The following is a 25090-nucleotide window of genomic DNA, read 5'->3' on the forward strand; positions in this document are numbered from 1 at the left end:
TTGGCTGGTCTTCACCTCATTTTAGCAAATTGGGAAATTCAATTGCTTTGGAGCAAACTATGGCTGCCAAGTCCCCTAAGGCCATTTCAGTCAAGTCAGCCTTTGGTGACAGGTGTCTTGGGGAGATGGATGGGCTCAGGCACCATCTTTGTGAAATAACAGTGAAGGAGAAGATGGTCCTGCCTTCTTCAGGGCAGTGATGATGGTTTTATGGAGTACTAACTTGCAGATGGAGAGAGGGAGCTTAGAGCTCCATGCCTTGGTCTTCGTAAACTCATGCACTCAACACAAGGAGGTCCTGAGGGAATGAAGCACAGGAGTTTGGGTCACATCTGTCCCTTGATAAAGAGAGCTTTTCAACCAGTGAAAACTTTTTGGGGAAAATGACAAAAGGAGAGTTTTAACAAGGTAAGTCCTGCAGTCCTGTCCTCTGGGTGTGTGCCATGCATAGCCCAGCCTCAGAGGAAAGATAACCTAAAATGAAGCCCTACTGGAGAAACCAAAGGCAGAGGCTTCAGTATTCATACCTTTTTGCTGGGGTCCAACATCCAAGGTAGACAAGCCTCACATCAAGTTCCTCAGATTCAAGCAGAACTGTACTCTATCACCAATATACATTCTCTTCTCATCCAAATCTTTTGAGGGCTCAGATTAAGTTTTGCCTTTTCTGAGTTTTCCCTGAGAGCTCTCTTCCCAACATCTGAAAGTATTCTCCATCTCTTCAAATTTTCCTAAACACTTTGGATCTCCCTAGCAACCCTATCATATTCTATTTTTATTAAGCCTTTCTCTTAGGAACTTGGGAATTGATTGTGTGATATGAGAGACCCTGGCATGGGACCACCTGATATCGCATGCCCTCAACAGAAAATGTGCTCTGAAGAATTGAAGTAGCTCAAAAAAAAAAACATAAAATGTGCAAAATTAGAGAAATTCCAAGCTTATATTGGCCACATTCAAACACACTGTAATATAACTAGCAAAATTCTTTTGAGAAAAGGCAACAACCAACCAATCAATGCACATCTCAAATCCTTTGAGGGCAGTTGCTATGTTACTTTTCATTTTATATTCCTAGCATGGAACACAGTGCTAAACAAGTGCTGAACTGATTTGAATTGGAATTCTGTTCCAGAAGAAACAATGCCACAAAACAAATTTCTAGGGTGACTTTCAAAAGTCACCAATTTCCACTGATTCCATTTAGTTTACTGTCTCCAGTCATGTTTCCCAAAGTCCTCTTCTGGCTTATCCCCAGACTCTGCTCCAGTACCCCAAGTCTCTTGGCTAAAAATATATTTACATCTTCCAGCAATGAACATGTGAAAAGGCTTACTGGACCAGATTCCCAGTGGAGCCAGATATAATAGAAGCAGCTCAGATGTAACAGAAATAGCATTGGACTTAGAAGGCCCAGTTTCCTATTCCCCTCTGACATTATTAATAAGATAACCCTGAATAAATCACCTATTCTCCCTGTGCTTCAATTTCCTCATCTGTAAGATGAAAATAATAAGCTCTACCCTGCTTCATTCATAGGGCTATAGATAAGGACCAAATGAAATGTGGGCAATAGTATTTTATAACCAGGAAAAGCTACAGAAATCAGCTATTATGATGACAGAAATCAACCAAAAAGGACTCCTATAACTTGGTTGCTTTGGATCCCTGTCTCTTATCACCTGGCAAATGGGCTGCATAAAAAAAAATGAATAAATGAGTGGATGGAAGATGAAACCAACAGGAAAACAAAGACATAGCATAGGAGAAAGGACACCCATCATGTCAACACTCTCACCTCCAAGACATCAATATCGGCATTGCTGAAGTCAATATTCAATATTTTGGGGAGTGGAACTCCAGAGCCTAGCACAGCTGTGAAAAGAAGCAGGCATGTATGATCAGTGTATAAGGGAGGGCAGCTGCCTCATGTACTGCCATCTACTCCCAACAAATATAACCCAGCTTTCAAAAATAAAGCATTTTGTATAAGACTTTCCTAATTGGTGAAACAATATTAACTTAGTGTTTCATGTTTCTATGAGAGCAAGATACAAAAGATTTGGAGAGGAGAGACCCATAAGATTTATTCTTTAGCAGAGAAACACTTTCTTCTAGACTTCAAGGAAAGACCCATACAGAAAGAAAAAAATATATATTTTGGGAAGCAACAGACATAGAGAGGAGCCTCCAGTGATCATGACTGATTTCTAGCTTGCCTCTCTACAAACATCAGGGAATTTCTCCTTGGATGAGAACAAAACTTGACTCTATAAAATGAGATTTCAGCTCATTCCCATCTAAAGAATTCATTTGCTTATTTGTATTTTCTAGTATATTCTCATTTAGAGGACTTCCCTGGTTTTTGTTTTCTATTTGCTGGGATAATGGCTTACTCATTCTTCACTATTTATTATTAAACGTTATCATTAGCTTTTGGTGAGGAGTCAAATCTACAGATGTAAACTTGGTGTACCCTCCCCATTCAAAGGAAAGCTACAATAGAATCTACTGGCTTTGTTGTTCTGGAAGATAGAATAACAGCATCCTTAGATCTACTGTATTCAGGGCCGGGCAGAGTGGAAAAATATAATTCTAGTCTGAAACATCTTCAGAAAATAACAGGTAACTCCAATCCAGGTAACATCAACAACCTGTCCTTAGATGACTGATGTGAACAAACACAACTTACATAGTCAATACAAACCCTACATGTACAGGTTCCATACACATCTTGAAGGTTAATCACATACTGTCTTTTTCGCTAGTATCTAAATTCCTTGAGAGTTCTTTTTGTCTTTCTTTGTATCTTTAGTGCATTTGCCTAATATACAGTATGTAATTAATAAACACTTGTTGATTTAGTGTGGACAGAATTGGCCCATATTGTACCAGGTACAATGAAAATTCCTCTCATTACATTGTGAGAGCAGAGATATTCATACTGAGGAGCCTAGAGGAAGTTTAGAGCTTTCAATAGCGGGTGAAGAAGAACAAAGTTGATACTAGAAAGGAGGGGTCTTAGATTCTAGCCCCTCCTCTGCTACCAGTTTCTTATGTTCTTAGTCAATTCACGTCCTCTTCTCGAGACTCAGTTTCCTCCTCTGAAAAATGAGGTGGTTGAGCTAGAGAGGCTCTAAGGTCCCTCACAGATCTATTCTGTGGTCTAAGTTCCCTTCTAATTCAATGTTCTATGTTCAATGTTCTCAAATTCTTTGAATTTTTTAAGTAATATCAGAATCACCCCAAAGGCAGACAGCTCTGAGATTCTACACAGTCAATGAATCTAGAGAGTTTCATAATCCATTTGAGCAGCAAACTCAGAATTATCATCCTGAGTCTTTGACAGTTTCCATTTTGTTTCTGGACTCTCCTTTTTAGTCTCCTTTTAAAAGGAAGAAGTATGTCATACATTTTAAGAAGATTTGCATCCAAAACTGTTAAAGTGAAAAAAAGTTTCTCTTAGAAGACAAAGGGTTGTCTTCAGTTATTTGGAAAATCTAATTACATGAATCAGAGGGCCTTGACAATGCCAGAAAAATAAGGTATTATGCTATTACGAGAATGCTATTAGAGAACATTCAAACGCTACCTCAAATATGAACTCAATTGATTTGAAATTAACTACTGTGCTCATAAGTGTGAAATTAAAGTGCAGGAAATACATGACAATATCTCTACAAGGAATTGGTAGCTGTCATTACCATTCATCGCAGGCATAAAAGCAAGGTCAAAAATCTTGCCGACCAGCACTTCCATCAAGCCAACCTATCAGGGAGAAGAAAGTGATTTTAAGAAACTTAAAAATGGGAATAATTGTTTAACTTGACCCAGCGTGCTTCCCCATTTCCCCTTTTTAAAAATATTTTCTTTAAGACCTGTATCTTAAATTGATTGAGGGAAGCAAGCAGTGAATCAATAAGCATTTTTATGCACCTTCTACATGTCAGACATAAAATTATATGAAAAGCAGCATAGCATAGCACAGTGGATGATAGAGAGCTGCCCTTGCAACCTAGAGGACCTAAGTTCACAACCCATCTCAGATAAATGCTACCTTCAAGACCCTTGGCAACACCTCTTGGTATCCAGGCAACTCTCTAAAATTCAAAGTTGCTAATCTGCATTTGTAAAGAGTTTCCTCACAAAATCTCAGAGCCCTTTACCAATGAAATCACAGGTCTGATCTAAAGAAGAAAAAGGAAAAGTTCTATGCGGTCCTGGTTGGTAGGTTTATAGATGTAGAAGCAAGAGAGTGCCCTGCCCTCCAGGAGTTCATGGACCTTTAGAGAGATCATTCAACGCAACACTCTCATTTTACAGGGGAGGAAATAGAGCCCTAGAGAGAAAAACTCACTTGCCCAGAATTTTACACCATGAATAGACGGCAGAAGTCAAATCTCAAACCCGGTGAATCCAAGGTGAGTGTTGTTTCAGTTCAGTCAGATAGAATTACCCCATCAGCAGCCTCAGTAATATTACTTAGGGGTCCAAGAGGTCATTTCAGAAGTACCATGCATAACTCATTCTTGTTCTAATCACTGAAACCTTCAAGTTCATCATACACTATCAGCAAACAATTGACATGTCACATAGCTCCCTAATTTTCAGGCATTGAACATAAGTCCTGAGGTTGTTGAAGACTAATTATTTCACGGGTCCTGATATGGGAAATGACCATTTCATGGAGAAAATGCTACCAGTGACGGTAGCTACCAGCCAAGAGTCTTTCCTGGCTCCCTTCTTGGTGAAAGACAGAGTATGTGATGGAGTGAAAGAAGCCCTGTGCTGGCAATCAACCCAAAATTGAGTTCTTTGTCCCTTTGGCTTTAGGAAAATCATTTCCTTTTTCTGGACCTCAGTTTACATACCTATTAAATGAGGGTCCAGAACTAGATACTCTCTAAGATCCCCCTATGTTTTCTGATTCTATGTGTTCTATGTATTAAACCCTGTTCTGACATCCTGTGATGTTCCCTTTTCCACCTCCCAGTTTGTCACTTACATCAAAATTGCCCACATTTGAAGTTTTCAAGGTGAGTGTTGTCCTAAGAAAAAGAAACCATCCAGTTAAGGTAAATGAATATTTATCAGCAGTGATGAGATAGTTGGGTATTTGATCAGTTATAATTTTTAAAATTATTCTCAAAACCAGCACCCCTCATCCCAGCCATGAACCTTCCTCATTTTGGAGAGAGGAAAACTCAATGAGTTGCTTACTTGTCCAGCTTAGCATCAATCATAAGCTTATCACCTTCCACAGAGAACATGACCAAGAGTTCAGCATCCTGAAAGCAGAAAATATTTGAGAGGTGTGTGAGGATAGGTCACACATAAAATTATATAAGAAGCAGCATAGCATAGCACAGTGGATAGAGAGCTGCCCTTGCAACCTAGAGGATCTAAATTCACAACCCATCTCTGATAAAGGCTGCCTTCAAAACTCTTGGTAACACCTCTTGATATCCAGGCAACTCTCTAAAATTCAAAGTTGTTAATCTGCATTTGTAAAGGCAGTTTCCTCACAGGGACTCAGTATCCTTTAGCAATGAAATCACTGGTCTTACCTAAAGAAGGAAAAGGAAAAATTATATCAGGTCCTCTATTGGTAGATATATAGATATAGAAGCAGGATAATGCCCTGCCCCACTGAGGAGTCAACAGGTCAACAGAAGAAGTGTAACTTCTAAGAAATGTCTTGACATGATAATAAAAGGACATACCTGGAGTCCCTGAGGATAAGAATTGGTTCTATCATTAATTAATTGTGTGACATTGAAAAAGTCATTTCATTTCTTTAAATCTCCATTTTGTCCTACACTAATGTTGATAGTAATCTAGGACTATTTGATTCACAAAGATGTTGTGAGGATTCATTGAGACTAGATTTATAAAGCCCTTTGTAATGATAAAGCATCATAGAAATAATTAGAAGCTATTGTTGTTGTAATTGGAATTATGAGTTATCTCAATGTTAATAAGAGCAATGTTATGGGTATTATTTTTCCATGAATGACTTATTTCCTGACAAGATAGCCATTCCTTGTCTTTTTGAGGAAGGGAGGCATGAGTGGTTTGTGATCTACTACAATAAGCATCTGGCTATTGATAGAAAGACCTCTATCAGTTTCAAGATTTTGTTCATTCATTTCTCATCCTCATCTTGTTCCCAACTCCAATCATCTACTAATCATAAGGAAAGTAGAAAGGAGCTTGAATGATTCAGGCAAACTCAACTCCACTGCTGGAAAAAGATGAGTTTATTGATAGAAGATGAGTTTCATCCACTCAGATCTGGAAAAGACCTCAAGCATTTCTACCTGAAGTAGGATTTCCATCTATAATATGACGGAGAAATGGCCATCCAGCTTCTTAAAATCTCCATTGACAGGAAGCTCACTTTTAAAGTCAGTTAATTCCATTATTGGACCACTGTGAATATTAGTAATGTTTTCCTTGCATTGAATCAAAATCTATCTCCTCCTAATTTCCAACTATTATTTCTAATTCTCTCCTCTAGAGTCAAGCAGAAAGGTAAACACTTCCCCATAACAACTCTTTAGGGTATTTGAAAATAAGTTTAAAAGATTCATTTAGGAGAGAAAGGTTGTCTAACAAATCCAAAGATAAGATTCCATGATTCTGTGAACATAAGTTTCCCCTAAGCTTTTCCTTCTCCAGACTAAACATCTCATTTCCTTTGAATAATTTTGTCTAGAAATCACTGGTCCATATTTGGAGAAACAATGTTCTCTACCTGTTGAGGGCCATGCTTAAGTGTGGAACCCTGAAAGCCTGTAAAAAGGTTAAAGGGGACTGCTCCATTCAGGAGTGAATAACAGCACACTAGAGAGACTTAAAGGAATGTTTTGTTATTACAATCTGTATCTTACTTTTTGAGTAAGCTGACAGTCTGGAGGTTATAAAACAGTAAACAAATTTACTGATGCAGATACTGCTTGGTAAAGAATGTAATAACCTTGCTGTGCTTAAAAAATATATAATCTGTATGCTTTTCTTTAATCAATAATAACCTTGCTGTGCTTTAAAAAATATATAATCTGTATAAGGATGAAATAAATCAGAGGTAAAAGGTTAAGAGATTTTCACTGCAACTGCCTCTCAATCTCCTTATATGGACAATAAGTCCTCTCACATGACATGATCTATTCTACTGGTCAGAATTAAAACCCCAGCCCAGTCACTAGCAGGTGGTTCCCATAACACCTACCCATGATCAGAAAGCTGGACAAAAAATAACTTTTTATCATCATCAGTGATTGAGAGTCTATAATGAGGATATTGGAAATGACTGTTCTCCTTCATCAAAGATAGAAGCTACTCATCCTTCACACTCATAGAAAAGGACTATAATTCCTCAGAGAAACTTTGGAGATCTTCTGCCCTTGCATTTTTTTTTTATTTTTTAGGACTAAAACCAAAGTTGTTAATACTCTTTACTCAAGAACTTACCACATTGAGAAGACAGATAGTAGTTTCCACATCATTTGGCTGAGACACCTGTACTTCGGAGGTTGCAAAAACTGTTACCACACATTGATCTTTTTGTAAAGTGACATCAGGAGGATTGGGGACCTGAATTTTGATGGTCAATGGACGTGACTCAGGATACTGCTGGAAAACCTGGAGAACCACAGATGATGAAAAAACAAGACCATTTGACTCTGAAAACTTCATCAGGAAATCTTACAGGAAAATGTAGGACAGTCAACTTTTCTGGATTTGTCAAGGGTTTCCTGCAGTCTTCTATGGGTTTTGATGCTTGACCAAAAAATTTTACAAATTTATAAAGTGGGTGGATTGAACTAGCTGCTTAAACAGTGGTTTGTGACTCCATATGGGAGTCATAACTGAATGTGGGGACTATGAAAATATAATTTACTATCAGTAAATGTTTGATCCATACACCTATTCATATATCCTGGCACACATAAAAATTTTTCAGACAAAAAAGGTTTCACGAATGGGAAAAGTTTTAGAAAGCCCACATTAGGTCGTCTTTCACTTCTCTTCTACATATGTGTCCAACTGTAATATTAATAATAACATTCAAAAGTACTTTCTGGTTCTGATGTTCTCTGTCCTTTGTTCTAAGATCCCTTCCAATCAAATCCCACAATTGTTTACAAATTCTTTCACAGAAAGTTCTGTTCCAAAAGGCAGATCTGAAGGGGGAAAATCTGCCTAAAGCAAAACATTGAAAATTTCTTAAAAGGCAAAAATATTCCTGCTTCTTTAGGAGAATTAACCTTGAATATCATGACTAAGTAACTTTTCAGCCAAGCAGTGAATTTACAGAAAGACTTAGAACAACCGTCTTCCTCTATAATTTCTGATAATATTTAGTGTCTATATTTTCTTTTCCTTTATGGTCAGTGAAAATGTCCCATTACTAAAATTACCATCTGCATAGATATCTACAAAAACTCTTGTGATATAAAGCAGACTTTCGTCATTATAATGTGTTTTGTTTGGTAAATGTTTTACAATACCTATTTGCTAAATATTTTTTCCTAGTAAATTTATTTATTTTTAAAACACATTGCTTTATGAAATATGTTGGGAGAGAAAGAAAGAATCCCTAATTGTTATATTCCTTTCAGGAGAGAAGTTCCTAATTATCTAACCAGATCCCTCTTTGATCATCTACACTTAGAGTCAGAAGCCCTGTGATGAAGTCTCAGCATCACCATTTACTAGTCATTCTATTTGGGGTAGGTCATTAACTTCTTATTGCCCTAGTTTTTTCCTCTTTAAAATGGAAGTAATAATACTTAGGGTGCCTCTCTCATGATATTATTATGAAAACCAAATAATGTCTATAGAGGACTATGTAGCCTAAAACTCCTTATGACTGTGATCTTTTATCACAGCTGTTATGATCATGCCTTTAGGACTTTGGTCTCAGAGATTCTACTTAATACTGCATGAAAAGTCTCTCCATCATTACAGTGCACCTGAAGGAAGAAAGGAGAACACTTCACTTTGCCAGTCATCCTTTTTTCCAAATTAATTAAACTTTTACTAGCTATGTCATCTTCAAGTTATTAAGCTTTTTAAGCTCTTTAATTTGGAAGTAACATTTGAACTGCCTTCTTCTTAGGCCTTGTTGTGAAGTTTACTTTCTTAAAACTGATGAAGACCACACAGAGATTCAGGATAGAACAGACCCCAGGAACCAATCTTACTCACCTTAGGGATCAATGCCCCCAAAGTGGATGTGGTTAGAGGAGGGAGCTCAGGAAACTGTAAGGAGAAATAAAGATTTCTGTGAACCTTCCTATAACAGAAGTTGGAAATGAATCCCTTAAAGATTCAAGTATTCTCTTTCAAGGCAAAAACATAAAATAAAATCAATCCCATGAAAAAGTCAAACTGCTCTTCACATAGAATACTATTCAAGAGGTCTAAATGTACAAAACCAACCCTAGAAAGGCTAATTTCTGGCTTTTTGCCACATTACACTTGCCATTCTATTTCCTTTACCAGATGCTGCCTATTTTAGAGGGACTGGGGGCAGCTGGGTGGCTCAATGAATAAAGCACCATTCCTGCAGTCAGGAAAATCTGAGTTCATTTCTTACTAGCTTTGTGACCCTGGGCAAGTCACTTAACTCTGTGTGCCTTAAATACCTCATCTGCAAAATGAGCTGCAGAAAGAAGTAGCAAACCATACTGGTATCTTTACCAAGAAAACCCCAAATAGGTTTGTGAAGAATCACACATCACTGAAATGGCTAAACAATAAATTTATCACAAGAATGAATAACAGGCACAGCACACAAAGACAAAAGCAATGGTGCCTTTCCCATTATGTGTGTGTGTGTGTGTGTGTGTGTGTGTGTGTGTGTGTAAAACACACACACACATATACATACCTATGTTGCATATCCACATGTGTATACATGGGTGTTGCACACATTTGCCTCTGTATAGAGTGAACATACATTGTGTAGACAATGTACACATATATGCTTATGTGCATATGTGTATTGAACATGTATCTGTACATATATATTTCAATAGTTCAAAACAACCATTATTTCACCTATATGCAGACTTCCTCCATCAATAAAGATCATGGTCTGTAAGTCTTCATAAATTGTGGCATTAATAATAATAATTCTCTTGTGGTTAACTTTGTGGAAATACACTGTTAGTTCTCAAATGACAGATACACAATTTAAGAATCCAGGGTACCCCACACTACAACGAGGTAACAATAGAACTTAAGTGAGGGTTAAAAATAATTCTCTCTTAAAATAACACAAACATTGACTCATTAAGTGACATTTGCCTAATATACCCAAACTATAGAGGCTAAATAATCCAAACAAACGGTAGCTTAGCTAAATTTTTCATACTTCCAACAGTGTAATAGAAACATAGAAGAAAAGAAGTTTGATGTATGCAATGGGAAAAGTATTGGAATTGGAAATAAGAAACATGGAATTGAATCTTGGTTCTTACACTTGCTAACTGTATGAACCAGGATCATTTACTTCCTCTCTTTGAACCTACATCCATAAAATAGGAACCATATATGCCCAACCATAAAATAAAGGTCTTGGATTAGATCAGGGTTTCTTAACCTTTTCTGTGTCCTAGAACTCTTGGGCATCCTGATAAAATCTGTACATTCCTCTAAGAATAATTATTTCAAATGTTTTAAATGAAATTTATAGAATTACAAAGGAAAATATGTTGAAATACACTTATCATAACATTTTTAAAATACCTACAGACCCCAAATTAAGGACTTCTGATAAAAGATACCTATATTACCATGCCATTTCTTTTTTATTATTATAATAGCTTTTTATTTACAAGATATATGCATGGGTAATTTTTCAGCATTGACAATTGCCAAACCTTTTGTTCCAATTTTTTCCCTCCTTCCCCCCATTTCCTCCCCCAGATGGCAGGTTGACCAATACATGTTAAATATGTTAAAATATAAATTAAATACAATATAAGTATACATGTCCAAACAGTTATTTTGCTGTACAAAAAGAGCCAGACTTTGAAATAGTGTACAATTAGCCTGTGAAGGAAATCAAAAATGCAGGCGGACAAAAATACAGTTACCATCCATTTCAAGTTTTATGATCTATATAAACATTTGCTTCCCTAACTGGCCTTCCTCAAGCTCAACCAGAAAATATCCCAGATTAAATGGTCCAAGTGGAATTATTTACCATGCCATCAGTGATGTCTATATCCAGTGCCCCTTGCTTCTGCAGGAGAGTCAACACCGAGCCCAAGAAGTTGGCAGAAATTGCAAGTTGGGAAGTGGTTGAGTCACCCATGGGTGGCAAGTCTGGCATCTGGGGTTTTGGCATAGTGGCTGGTCGGCCCAATGGATAGTCAATCAGACCTCCTCCAGCCTCTCCAACAAGACTCTATCAAGAACAGGGGAGAAAGCTATGCATAGATATCATCAGTCAATCAACAAGTACTCTCAAGGTACTCACTATATACCTGTGAGGCACTGCACTGCTGACATTCCTCCCTTTCCCCCGAGAGATCTTGGAAAGTTGATAAGCAGTAAAATAACTGCTGCAGAAGGCCCAAACACATACAAAATGCACACCAGGGAAAGAGCTTACAAATGCAATAAAATGCAGAAGGCACAAATGGAATATTGTGATGGGAAGAGAGGTGGTAGTAATCACACTATTCAAAAGGGTGTTCTTCATCAGTTAATTTTTTTCTTCCTACATAAGTCAGTGGAGGCAGCTAAGTTTTATAGTGACTAGAGCACTGGACCTCGAGTCAAGACAATCTGGATTCAAATCCAGCCTCAAACACTTTCTGACTCTACAAAGCTGGGCAGTCACAACCTCTGTTTGCCTCAGTTTTCTCATTTATAAAAATAAAGATACTAATAGCATCTACTTCCCAGGGTTGTTATAAGGGTCAAATCATATAATATTTGTAAAGTGCTTTGCAAACATTACAATGTTATATAAATGCTAGCTAGCATATAAGAATCCTATAATATTAGTTGTTCATTCTTCATGCTCAAAGAAAAACAATGGAATCATGAGGGTGATGTCTTGACTTGCAAGTAAATTGGATTTAAGTGAGGGAGAGTTTCACAAAGTCATCAGCCTCAATCTTTCTTTCAGAGTCATCAATGTCTAGGGAAAGGATAAAAATCAAGATGATTGCCAATGGCCTAGGATGCAGTGGATGATCTTGGAGTCATCATAATATTGATCTATAGATTCTTTATCCTCTAATCATCAACGGGTACAACCCAATTCTAGTGATTACCACTTGCCTCTGGATATTTGAGGCAAGTTATTGTTGAGAAGAGGTGTTTGATTTTACAAATGGAATCTTTTCAGAAGACATACAAATGAAAGCACAATCCTTGGAGGCCTCTCTCTATCAGGAAGGCTAATGTAATAGATAATGCTGGGTTTGGAATCCAAGAATCATAGATGTTTGGAACTGATACTTTAAAGACCATCTAGTCCAATTCTCCCATTTTACAGAAAGTGAGTTTCAGAAAGGCAATATGACTAGCTCAAGTTCACAAGGGAACTGTGTTCAAATCCCATTTTACTATTTACTAGCTATAGGACAATAAATAAATCTCTCTCCTTCTCCAGGTCTCAATTCCCTCATCAGTGAAATAAGGGAGTTATACTTTAAAATCTTTTAAATATCTCCCAACTTGAAATACTATAAGCTTATGAGGCTACTATTTGGATCTTGGACTCCAGAATGGTACCTCATTTCTGCATTTCCCAAGAGGAAAGGGATCCTAGGGAAGGGACCCATTTGCCTATGTCTATCTGTAGAGTCAGCAGGAGGCTAAATTCAGATTAGCAAGAGGATCATATATTATTGATATCATCTGATTTCAGGTGAAACTGATTCAGTTCTGTCCTTCTGGAAGATGGGAAGGAGCTCTGGACTTTGAGTCAAAAACAACAGTTCTATTAGTTGCTCGGTAGGAGCACTTATTTGCTGTTTAATTATGGATACAATACTTATTTAGCCTCTCAGAAAGTCAGTATCCCAAACTATAAAATGAGGATGACAAAATCTGCCCTATGTAGTTCACAGAGTTTTGAAGAAAATGTTTTGAAAACCTTAAAATGCCATATAAACATAAATTGCTGACTGGGACTATAACTCTGAAGCATTGGGAAAGTGGGAACTCATCTCCATAGACAATGAGCAAGAGTATTGTCTTTATGATAGGAAGCAAGTAATAGCTCCTCCAGAAAGGATCTCTGAGACCAGGAAGGGATCCCAGTAACTCCAGATATAAAGGAAAAGAGTTTTACCACCTTCTAACTCAACCTCAATGAAATGCTAGACTTACATTTAGATCCAGCTCCAGGAATTCACCAGTTACCAATGGAAGACTTGAAAAGGTATATTGAACACTTCCTAATATACCAAGTGGTATTAAAGCTGCAGAGAAAGAGATCAGGGATCAGAAAAAAAAATGAATACTCTTCTGTCTATTCATTCATCCATTTAATAAATATTTACTAAGAACATACTGGGGTTAAATAAAAATAAATACTTTTTAAAACATTGAAATAATTGTATTAAGTACTAAGAGAGAAACAAATAAGATCATGCAGATAAAAGACTGTAATATGAACCATTTCTGCCCTCATGAAACACATACCTAATACAGAGATAAGATCTCAAAACAGTTTAATGTGATATATAATATTAAATAACACAAGAGAGATCTAAAATATAATGTTATTTATAGCATAAGGGGAAAGTTTTTCACCAACTCAAGGATGAGAGTCAGGGAAAGCTTCCTGGAGGAGGAGGTATTTACTTAATAAAGAGGACGAGGGAGGATACTCCAAGGTCAGGAAACAGAAGTCAAACAGAAGTATAGAGATAGGGGAATGTACAGTTCAGAGTTTGAAGAAAAACAAATTGTTCACTGTTTGGACTGCCAACCCAATAGGTTCTCTACCCCTCACTCAGTGGAACCTTTGATCCAAAGGTTCTTTGGAATCTTTGGAACCAAATGGAAAAACTAGTCAAAAGTCCTTCACTGATAACTTGGGCTGGCCCTCAAAATGTTCCTGCCTGTTTGGAATGCAAAAAATTTCAGCCCTCCATTTGTCTTATACAGAATCACAGAATTTCAGAATTAGAAGGCACCTTACAGGACATTTTTAGCTCAACCCAAATTTGACCAGAAAAATGTCCACAAGTAGTCATCCAACCTCATTTAAAAATTTCAAGTCATAGGGAACTCATCCCCTTTCCAGACATCCCGTTCTTCTTTTGCTAAGTTCCAATTATTAGGAAATTCTTTGTTATAACAACCCAAAATCTACTCCTCTCTGCTAGTTTCATCCTTTGCTCTTAATTCTTCCCTTTGAGGCCAAATAGAACAAACCTTAATCCATTTTCTATATAATATCTTCAGTCTAAATATCTCTGATCCCTTTAGTCAGTCCTCTTTTAGTATGGTTTTCCAGCCTTTCACTACCTTGATCACTCTCTTCTGGATGCTCCTGAACTTGCCAAAGCTTTTGTTAAAATATATTACCCACAATAGGACACAATGTGGACTGAATGATTTCAAGAACTACAAAGCTCTCTTTTCCCTTATTCCAGATCCAGCACCAATATGACCTTGATTTTTCCCCTCTGGAATGTTTTGGGGAAGAACATAGAGCTATAGCTCACAGATCTCATAGGAATAGTTCTGTCCTTCCACAGAGTTCAGATGTAGAGGCCTAAAGGATAGGTCTTGGAAGGACTGGAAAGGGCAGAATCCTGAGGCAGAAGAAGACATGAGAGAATAAAAAGAACTTACAATCCACAAGACCCAGTTGGTCATTGACAAGGCCCAACACGACATCCACAATTGGACAGAGCTGAAAGGCAATAGAATAGCAATGTCACAAGAAAGCATACTAAAATCCAGTCCTGGAGGGTTAGAAAGTTCTGCCATGGGTCTTCCAGGCTCAGAACAGGATGGGGGGGATTTTTTAAATATTTATTTAATATTTTTCCCAGTTACATTCAAAACAATTTCTTTATATTTGTTTTTAAGATTTTTGAGTTCTAGATTTTCTCCCTTAGCCCCACCCACAATTAAGAAACCACATTTGAAGTTGTGCAAAACATTTCCATAAAAGTCAAGTTGTGAAAGAAAACATAGATCTTCCACCATAATGAAAATAAAATCCTCAAGAAAAGTTAAGTTAAAAATAGAGAGAAGGTAATAGAGAATGGTTTTGTCTATATTCAGACTTGATCAGTTCCTTCTTTAGGTATGGATAGGATTTTTCATCATAAGTACTTCAGAGTAGATATGGATGATTGTGAAAACAACAAAGTCATTTACAGCTGGTCATCCCAGAACATTGCTATTATTTTAATTTACAGTATGTTTCACTTTGTTCATGAAGACTTTCCAGGTTTGTTTGTTTTTTTCCTGAGAGCATCCTGCTCATCATTTTCCAGAGCACAATATTTTTCCATTAGAGAATTTTGAATTTTTTTTTACAATTGCTACTGCTAATTGTATTTTCCCCCATCTATTCTCTCCTTTCACAGGGTAGGAGAATTTTTGTAAAGTACCTAAGGACATTCACTTTGCAAACTCCTTCTGGAATGGAATGACCTCCTTTCAGGAGACTGGTCTGATTAAAAGAAAGCCTAGTCTCAAAGCTAGTAATTCAGGGAGACAAGCTTTGATGCTTTCTTTCCACTGCAAATAGCCAATGGGGTACATCTCCACCAGGTTTCCAATACTTTATGGGTTTTTTGATGAGTTTCCCCTCCCAACCATGAACTTCTTTATATGTTCCCATCATCTATCTTCCCAATGGGAAAAATAAATGTTGCCCCTTCAGTTGAAAGTGGTTCCAATAAAATGCTACTCTCTTCTTCCCTTTTCCATAGAAAGACAAAAACCTAATCTAAGAGAATTTCAAAGCATTTATTTCTTGAATTCTATCAGAAAGAAGAATGTCACTACTTCCCAAAATAACCGGTTCCATTATTGGATAGCTCTAAGACCAAAAACCAAGAACACAGAACCCTTGGGATTTCTCCCCCACTTACCAGGTCAGGAAGAACATTGGCCAGGACTCTGTTCACTAAGTTATCCACAAGATTAGGGAGCAAGCTGGAAAAACCAGAAGGCAAACAGAGTGAGAAATTGATAAATATTAACATCTAGGTTTGCACCAGAAAAGAAGAATTTTTTTATTCCCCTAATGGGATATAAATTTCTAAATGGCAGAGATTGCCTCATTTTAGTCAAATATTCAACCCCCAGATAAGTGTCTGACATACAATAGGTACTTAATAAATGTTTGTCAACTGATTCGTTAAATAGCTTGCCATTGAGGAGCTGGCATAGTAAATGGCATGATTTAGTCTGACTTGTAATGTCTTGGTATGGTAGAAAGAGTATCACAGCATGATACAGTGGAAAGAGTGCTTATCTTGGAAATAATGGAATCAGAAGAAACCTCACTTCAAATTCCACACCAAACACTTACTAATTAGATGATCCTAAGCAAATAACTTATTCCGTGGGCACCTCAGGCTCCTCATCTCTAAATGGATATAATTTTACCTATAGCATCTAGCTAATTGGATTTTTTTAAATTTTTTTTCATCTAGCTTATTGTAAAAGAACAAATGAAATACTATATATAAAGTACTTTATAAACTACAAAGCACTAGATAAATGTCTTTGCGTGGTGTGTTCAAGTTTCTTGGATGGTTGTGGAAAAAAAGCAAGGGAAAAATATAATGCAATAACTACAATAATGCAAATGAAAAAATCAAAGTAAAATAAATTGAGTAATAGGAAAAGCCCGCAGAGGTCATGGAAAAGAGATAACATCATATATTTACTTCCTCTTGACAGAAAGGTAAGGGACTTCTGGAAGAAATATTTTATACACTGTCAGACAAGGTTGAGGAGTGTGATACAGAAATAAAAGAAATCAAAAAAAATTTTCAAAAAAAACCTTAAAAAAATAGACACCAATATTTCCTAGAGTTTCCTTGCAGAAAGTGATAATGACAATATTTCACATTTCTATAGGGATATATAAGTATACAAAATGTTTCCTTTACAACTTGGCAATGCAAGCATTAGCAAGCAAAAACAGTAAGATTGAGCGAAATGGGGTCAAAACTGGACAGCTAGCAAATTGGAGAGCTGGGAAGACAATCCAGGTCACCTGACTTCAAATTAGGGTTCTTCTTGTTACATCTACCCCAATATGAAGATTGGTGATCATCTACATGGGCAACTGCTTCCAACACTGATTAGAACCTACCTGTGACATAGCAGATAAGTTTTAGAAAATTGCCTGTAGCAATACAATTTAAATTATTTTAACTTAAATAAACCAGAGTCACACAGCTGGACTAGGTCTTCCTCACTCTGCCAGGGGTCCTCAAATTATGGCCCATGAGCCAGTTGCAGCAGCTGAGAATGTTTATCCCCCTCATCCAGGGCTATGAAGTTTCTTTATTTAAAGGCCCACAAAACAAAGGTTTTGTTTTTACTATAGTCCAGCCCTCCAACAGTCTGAGGGACAGTGAACTGGCCCCCTATTTAAAAAGTTTGAGGAACTCCAACTCTTCCAGCCATAGCCCCAGGCTACCTCCAAGTCACACTACCTCTCAGTACAATTGGAGGCAATTAGAAAATGTTCTGTTCCTTAAGTAGATCTCCTGTCATCAGTCTCTCAAATGAAAGTCATCTGTCACAATAAGGATCAGTGAGAATAGTAAGAATGACATCACTGCCATACAAAAAAAAAACAAATAAATGCATCTTGCCAATGGTCAGGGTCTTTTTTTATGTAAAGGGCAATATAAATTGAAGGGAGATGTCCAGATACAGCTGTCACTCACCCCCGAAGGAGTTTGACCTTGATGCCTCCCAAAAGGGTATCACATCTCTCAATGACCAGCCGGGGATAGCCTGTCCGGTCCATCGTCAGCCGGACTTTGGCAGTGATATTCACTTCTACAGCAATGTCCAGGAAGCCGATGAGACTGGAAAGAACAAGAGATAGTCATCTTCCCATCATGCTAGGACCATGCCTAGGATCCCACAGCTAGACAGAGCTGAGACACAGGCAAGATCTTCTGCTGACAAGACCTTAGACCAGTATATCACAGATTTGTTGCTAATCTAAGTGACCTACGTGATGTAAGCCCCAGAGTGTAGGAGACTCACCTCTTGCCATTGATGGCTACTCGAGTGTACAAGCTCAGGTAGACTCCCACACCAGGCAGGAGTCTTACAGATACTCTGGGGAGTGTGAGTTCCACAATTCTCAACCTGCAAATCGGGAAGGGCAGGGATAAGAAAAAGAAATGTTGGGAGCAAGAAACTCAGATACTGGGATGATAAGCATATCCCGAAATGGAGAGCAGGGCACCTCATAAAAGGAGGGAAGGAGCTAAGAAGGAATTCAGCCCTCCCAGACCATGAAAGGGGTCATTAATCTTAGAGCTGGAAATGACCTTAGAAACAATCAAATCCAATCCTTTCATTTTATGAAAGAGAAAATTGAAGCAGGATCATATAATTAGTAAGTGTCTGACATAGAATTTAAATAATAGACACTTAATAAATGCTTATTGACTGACTGATTCCAAGTCCAGCACTCCAGTCTCTGGGCCATCTAGCAACAAGATCATGAGCTCTCCATCTCTAATTTCAATCTAAATCATAGAAAACAAGATAAGGTTGGTTCATAGAGTATTTGTAGTCTTGAATCCTTGAAGTCCTAAATTATAGCAAGGGGGAGTCACTGAGTGTACATATTGGAGCTGCCAAGGAGATTCTGGTTGCTGTTTATTCAGGATGATCTTTATTGTTGAGATCTCCATGGGTAATCCTGACAATGCATACTTTTCCCTACATAACTCTTATTTTACAAAGCAACCACCATACTAAAGATCAGATCATGACTACAAGTGAGAGATCCTGTTTTAATCACATTTAATATTTGTGATTTTAGAATAAAACCTTTAACTAGTAGCCTCCATTGAATCTCTGAGAAGGAACAGCCAACTGTATAACAACAACAACAACAATAATAATAAATTCCTTTTTCCATATCATTTTGAGACTTAAGTATTTTTCTCATTCAAAAATTCAGTAAATTGTTATTATAAAAATAATAAATTATTTATAATTATAATTCATTAATATTATATTCATTTTATAGACAAAGCAACCAAAGCTTAAAGCAATTAATTCATTTGCCCAAGACACATAGCTACTGTCAGGGCCAAAACACAAATTCTGGTCTCCTAACTTTAAAAGAAGGAATCTTTGCATTTCATTATCTCCAAGTCATTAAGAAAATAAGACCCAAAAGGAAAATCCTCTTGAAGAAGGAATAGTTCAAGATAGGATTGCCATATATCTTGGGAATATTTCTTGGATTTCCTTTCTAAGCACCCTCCAACATTTGGAAAGATTTAATCCTTTGTCACACACAATTACCAACAATTTCTTCTATAACATATTTGTCCAGTGACCATATACTCTTTATTTGAAGACCTCTAATGAGGTGGGACACAAGTAGCTCATTCAGATAACTGCTAAGAATATAAATAGTCAAATATAATAGCCTTGAAAAGAAGAACATTTGGGGCTTGGGTTTTTTATCTCCAGAAGCTAGCTGAATGACTGATTTATAGTAAGAGAATGATAATGAAGGGACCTATTTTTTCAGTGGTGTGGGAACTCCCAGATGAAGAAAGTCCACCTTTTAATTCAGACCTTCTCTGAAGCTTCATGTCTGTGGATAGTTTTCACAAGGACTAAGAGGAGAAGTGAATTTCTAACAAAAAAAGCACAAAGAACTATGGAACAAAAGTAGATTTGGAATCACGAAATCATCACATCATAGAATCATAGATTTAAAGTGGCAAGGATGAAGAGGTGATCTAGTCCAACAATTTTTGACTTTTGGGGGCCATATATCCCCTTTAATCATATCTCGTGAAGCCTATGGGCCCCTTCTCAGAATAGTGGCTTTTAAATGATTAAATCAAAATGCATCAAATTATAAAGGAAATTAATGATATTGAAACAAAGTCATGAAATACTTTTTTTTCAAGTTCACAAGTTTCAGATTAAGTTCAACTCCCTCCTTTTAGAGGTGAGGAAACTAAGATATACAGATTTCAAGTGTTTTGGCCAAGTTTACACAAATAACAAATTATTTTCTAGCAGCTGCAACTTCAACAGACTTATTAAAAAAAACTTGAACCCAGGATCTCAAAAGATCCAAGATTTTAGAGATAAAAGGAGACTTTAGAAATGAAGTAGTCTAACCCTCTCTGGGTTAGTTAAGTAGTTAAGTGGATGGTGTGCAGAGGCTAGAGCCAGGAAAACCCCTCTTTGTGAGTTCATATCCAGTCTCAGACACTTACTAGCTGTATGACCCTGGGCAAATTGTTTTAAACCTGTTTGCCTCAGTTTCTTCATCTGTAAAATGAGCTGGAGAAGGAAATGGCAAACCCCTCCAGGATCTTTGCCCAAAATAGGGTGAACAATAACCCTCTCACTTTTCAGAGAAGGAAAGTGGGGCACAGATAACAAGTAACATGACTGTTCTGCTTCCAAAGTTGGTACTCTTTTCTTCCCCCATTTAGATGCTATCATTAACATCCAGTATGTGAGATTCAAAGTTTTTCTTACCCTGTGATTCCTTGGACAGTGCTGAGGATGCCACCTTCGCCAAGGACACCAAGGACCCCTCCTCCTCCAAGAAGGCCTCCATCTCCCAGAAGACCACCACCACCAAGCAAGCCCCCTTGTCCAGCCAGGATGCCATCTGCAGCCAGCATCCCTCCTGTGCCCAGCAGCCCTCCTGGACCGAGTGCTCCAGTGGCCACACCAGGGGGAATCTCTCCAGGGCGCAGGTCACGGTGCTGATTTCTACTATCTCCATAGTTCACAGACCTATAAGTGCGCCCACTATGGCCCTTACCACCTCCATAGGCATTATTGACGTTCCGGAGATCCCTGACGCTCCCGTCTGTTTCTAAAATTTCACCATATCTGTATTTGCCACCGAGGCGAGCAGCATTTTCATTGGATTCAATGACACCATATTTGTAATTTCCTCCAAGTTGCTTGCCGTTGTTGTATTTTGGGGGGGTTCCCCGAACATGGAAGTCATTATAAGGAACACCACCGACACCTCGAGGAATTTCAGCACGTCTGTAGTCATCATAACGGTGTCGGCCGCCACCCAAAAGCCCACCACTGCCGCCTCCCAAGAGCCCACCACCACCACCGCCGCCTCCCAAGAGCCCACCGCCGCCACTGCTGCCACCACCTAACAGCCCACCACCGCCACCCAACAACCCGCCACCACTACCGCCCAACAGCCCGCCACCACCACTGCTCCCACCACCCAGCAGACCTCCTCCAACTCCACCTAACAGATCATCGCTGCTCCCACCACCCCCACCACCAAGCAAGCCCCCCAGCAGGCCACCTCCACCCCCTCCACCTCCTCCTCCTCCAAGAAGGCCCCCCAGCAGAGGGCCCCCGCCATCGCCACCAGCTTTACCAATGGGAACCTCTCTCAAGGCTGATCGAAGAGCATCTCCTTGCTGCAGAGTACCAGAAATGGCTGAAAATAGTTCAAAGAAACTCCATAAATCAGTGTATCCTTCCTTTGTAGGACCATAAGGTCCATGAATTTTAGAATAAGAAGGGATCTCAGAGATCATTTGGTTCAAATTTCTCCTTTTACAAGTAATGTGATTTCACTGATGCAGGGAACTCCCCAATAAGGAAATTCCTTCTACCAGTGCAAATGGACACCTCCTTTGGTCCATTGTGCAGCACTAAGAAGTTACTAGTGAGTTGCGGGGGTTACACAGGCAGGACTTGCACCGAGATCTTCCTACCTCCAAATCTAGCTCCTATCCATCATGCCATAATGTCCCTCTGTTATGGAGGAAAACTAGAGTTCCAGAAATGGAAAGATATTTATTTTAGGTGATATAACTAACAAGTTGGCAGCTACTAGGTAGAATACTGAGCCTGAGGTGAAAAAGACTTGGATTCCACTCCAGTTTCAAACATTTACTAACATTTTGACTCTTAGCTTCTTTTTGCCTCAGTTTCCTCATCTATAAAATGGGAATAATAATAGCAACTACTTCCCAGAGTTGTTTTGAAAATCAAATAAGATGATAATTTTAAAGCAACTTATCACAATACCTAGCACATATTAAATGCTATATAAATGCTGTTGTTGTTATAATTTTTAATTATTATTAGTATTATTTAAAAGAGTCCAGATTTTGATCTATTCTCTTACTCAAATCCAGTATTGCATTTGTTTTTTTCTCACTTTCTCCTCTTCCTCCAATAAAGTCCCTTTAAACACTTAATTTTATGATAGATTTTGTCTGAATTCCCATAGATTTTTTTTTGTCATAGCAGAGCAAAATCCCAATTATCCAGAATTCCTTTTATTAAGGACCTTTGGTTAGCAAAATCCAATATAAAAAGAAGAAATAATGAATAAGAAAACAAGTCAATAAGAAAGATTTGTTGTTACTATTTTTAATTCCTAAGAGCATCTTAGGTTCAATCCACCATCAGCCACATTTCATAGAGTTCAAGAAAAGCAGCAGGGACTAAGAAGCATTTAGTTCTGGGCCTACTTCTCTCACTTCCTAGTTTTGTTGTATTATGTTGTATGGGGTTGCTTGTTTTTTCCAGAGTAGACCTATGATTTTCTTGTTAAAGAGAACAAACAGATTCTCTGTCCTAATTCCAACTGGCACTCCTTCTACAATTCAGCATCTAAGCTTGAGGCACTGTGCCAGGCCAAATATGGAGCACACATCACGATTAAGACTTGACATTCCATCAATTCTTTTTTTTTTTTTTTTTTTACAATTTCCAAAGTCTCCTTTATTGACCAGCGTAGGATCAGTAACTTTATATTCATACATACATGCATACCATTTATATAGTTACATATATATCTTATATGCATGTATACATGTACATAAACAAAATTTGAAGGCATGGCATACAGAAATTCTTTAATCCATCATTCCACCATCTTGTCCTCCTCCAAAAAAACCACACATAACAAATTCCACGAATTTGGAAGGGGAAGGGCTTATTATTCCTTCTTAACTACACTCCCTTCAGGACAGAGAAAGGAAAAGCAGCCTACCCTACCATAAAACAATGGGGATTCTTCAAAAGGGAAAAAAAAAAAACAGAAACCAAGGGCCAGGTCTTCAAAGGCACTATGCTGTGCTGCCTTCCTTACTTTTTAGCTTTTTTTTTAATTTGAGAAATGTATTTGTTCTCCCTGAGCCTTAGTTTTATTTTTCTATACAATGGAGGTGAAAACCTTAGCTCTGCTTTCATCTCAGAGCTCACATACACATCTGATAAGCTGAGGCACATCACAAAGCTCTATCCATGTGGTCACAATGGGAGAAGAAAGGAATGAGCATTATGAAGTGTCTACTATATGCCAGCCAGATAGATGGTGCAGTGGATAGAGTGCCAGGCCTAGGATTAGGAAAAGTCATTTTCATGAGTTCAAATCTAGCCTGTCAAATCAATTACCCTGTTTGCCTCAGTTTCTGCATCTGTAAAATGAGTTGGAAAAGGCAATAGCAAACTATTCCAGTATCTTTGCTAAGAAAACCCCAAATAGGTTATAGAGAATCAGACACTTCTGAAATGACTGCACAGCAATAATATACCAGACACTGTGCTAAGCACTTTATAAACATTATTATTTTGGTAATATTGAATTATTATTATGCTCCAGGCTATTTGGAAAGAATTCCTGTTCAACAGAATAATCCTTAGATCTACAGGACCCTCTGTTAACAACAAAGCTTTAGGTACAGTCATTTGACTCCACCAGCTAAGGCAGAGAAGTTGCCTTATACATAATAGAAAGATGTTCAGCAATATAGCTTGGAACAAAAATTTGGAAATAACCTTCATACTCAGTCTCCACCAATTACCAGTGGACAACTCTTACCTCAAGTATTCCAGATAAAATCATAAATAGGATTAACTAGTCTAAAATCACTCATTTTACAAATAAATAAACTGAAGCCGTAGAGATAGCTAGGTGGTCAATGGATAAATAGAGTACTGGGCTTGGAGTCAGGAAGACCTGATTTAAAATTTAACCCTACTCATTTAGTATCCGTGTGTCCCCAATCAAGTCACTTTACTTGTGCTTGCCTCAATCCACTAGAGAAAGAAATGATAAACCACTCTAATTTTTTCCAAACCACCTATCCCCCTTATTTTTTCAAAGAAAACTGAAGTCTGGGGAGAGACTATAACTAGCACTATCGCACAAGTCAGTGGCAGGGCCAGGATTAGAAAGTAGATCTTCTGACTCACCCCAGTCTTTTGTATGGTCTATCTGTTCTTTGACAGCACTTTTTTACTTCCTCCAAAACTCCTCTCTTAGAACAACAGGGCCTAGCACAGTACTTGGCACACAGTAGGCACCAAATTAATGCTTATTGATTAATATTAAGATAAACTCTTGAAGGGATTCTCTTGTACCAGTACTCAGCATCTGAGACCAGAGCCTATGGCCCTCTCCTTTGTCTCTTCAAAGAGATGACAGTTATTGGGCTCCTCCCTTCTTACTTGTCTAGACCGCGGCCTTAAGAGGACACTTACCATTACTAATGGCTTCTTTGCTCACCCTGAGAACTGTATTTGTTTCTGAGAGAGTGCCAGTGAACACCATGGAGCTACACAGAGCTGCTAGACACCACGTCTTGAGCATCTTGTCTGTAGTTTCCCTAAGAAGGAAACTTCTCATTAATCATCAATGGTAATTAAATGGAATTTGATAAACATACATTAACACTTGTTATAGTCAAAGAATTGTTCTTTGGCTTGAGGGAAACACTATTATCTCTGCTCTCATGTAACTCAAAATCTTATTGGGATATAAGATATAAAGTGAGGCAGCTAAGTGGAATTAAGATAGAGGGCCAGGTATGGAGGTCAGAATATTTGAGTTCAAATTCATCCT

At 37.9% G+C, this 25090-nt stretch overlaps 1 protein-coding gene across 1 annotated transcript; it reads right to left on the bottom strand.

Moving 5' to 3' along the window:
* Nucleotides 1-274: 274 nt before the first annotated feature.
* BPIFB4 (BPI fold containing family B member 4) lies at nucleotides 275-24838 on the bottom strand. Its single transcript, XM_051973873.1, has 16 exons — nucleotides 24730-24838; nucleotides 21605-21667; nucleotides 20725-21229; nucleotides 18241-18345; nucleotides 17913-18056; nucleotides 16095-16158; nucleotides 14839-14899; nucleotides 13363-13454; nucleotides 11219-11422; nucleotides 9214-9267; nucleotides 7474-7644; nucleotides 5221-5288; nucleotides 5006-5048; nucleotides 3705-3768; nucleotides 1799-1875; nucleotides 275-298 (listed from the first exon to the last, which is right to left on the bottom strand). The coding sequence occupies exons 1-16, from the start codon at nucleotides 24836-24838 to the stop codon at nucleotides 275-277; spliced, it is 1848 nt and encodes a 615-aa protein (XP_051829833.1).
* Nucleotides 24839-25090: the final 252 nt, after the last annotated feature.

The sequence above is a fragment of the Antechinus flavipes genome, chromosome 2, assembly GCF_016432865.1.
Source record: "Antechinus flavipes isolate AdamAnt ecotype Samford, QLD, Australia chromosome 2, AdamAnt_v2, whole genome shotgun sequence".
Lineage (NCBI taxonomy): Eukaryota > Metazoa > Chordata > Mammalia > Dasyuromorphia > Dasyuridae > Antechinus > Antechinus flavipes.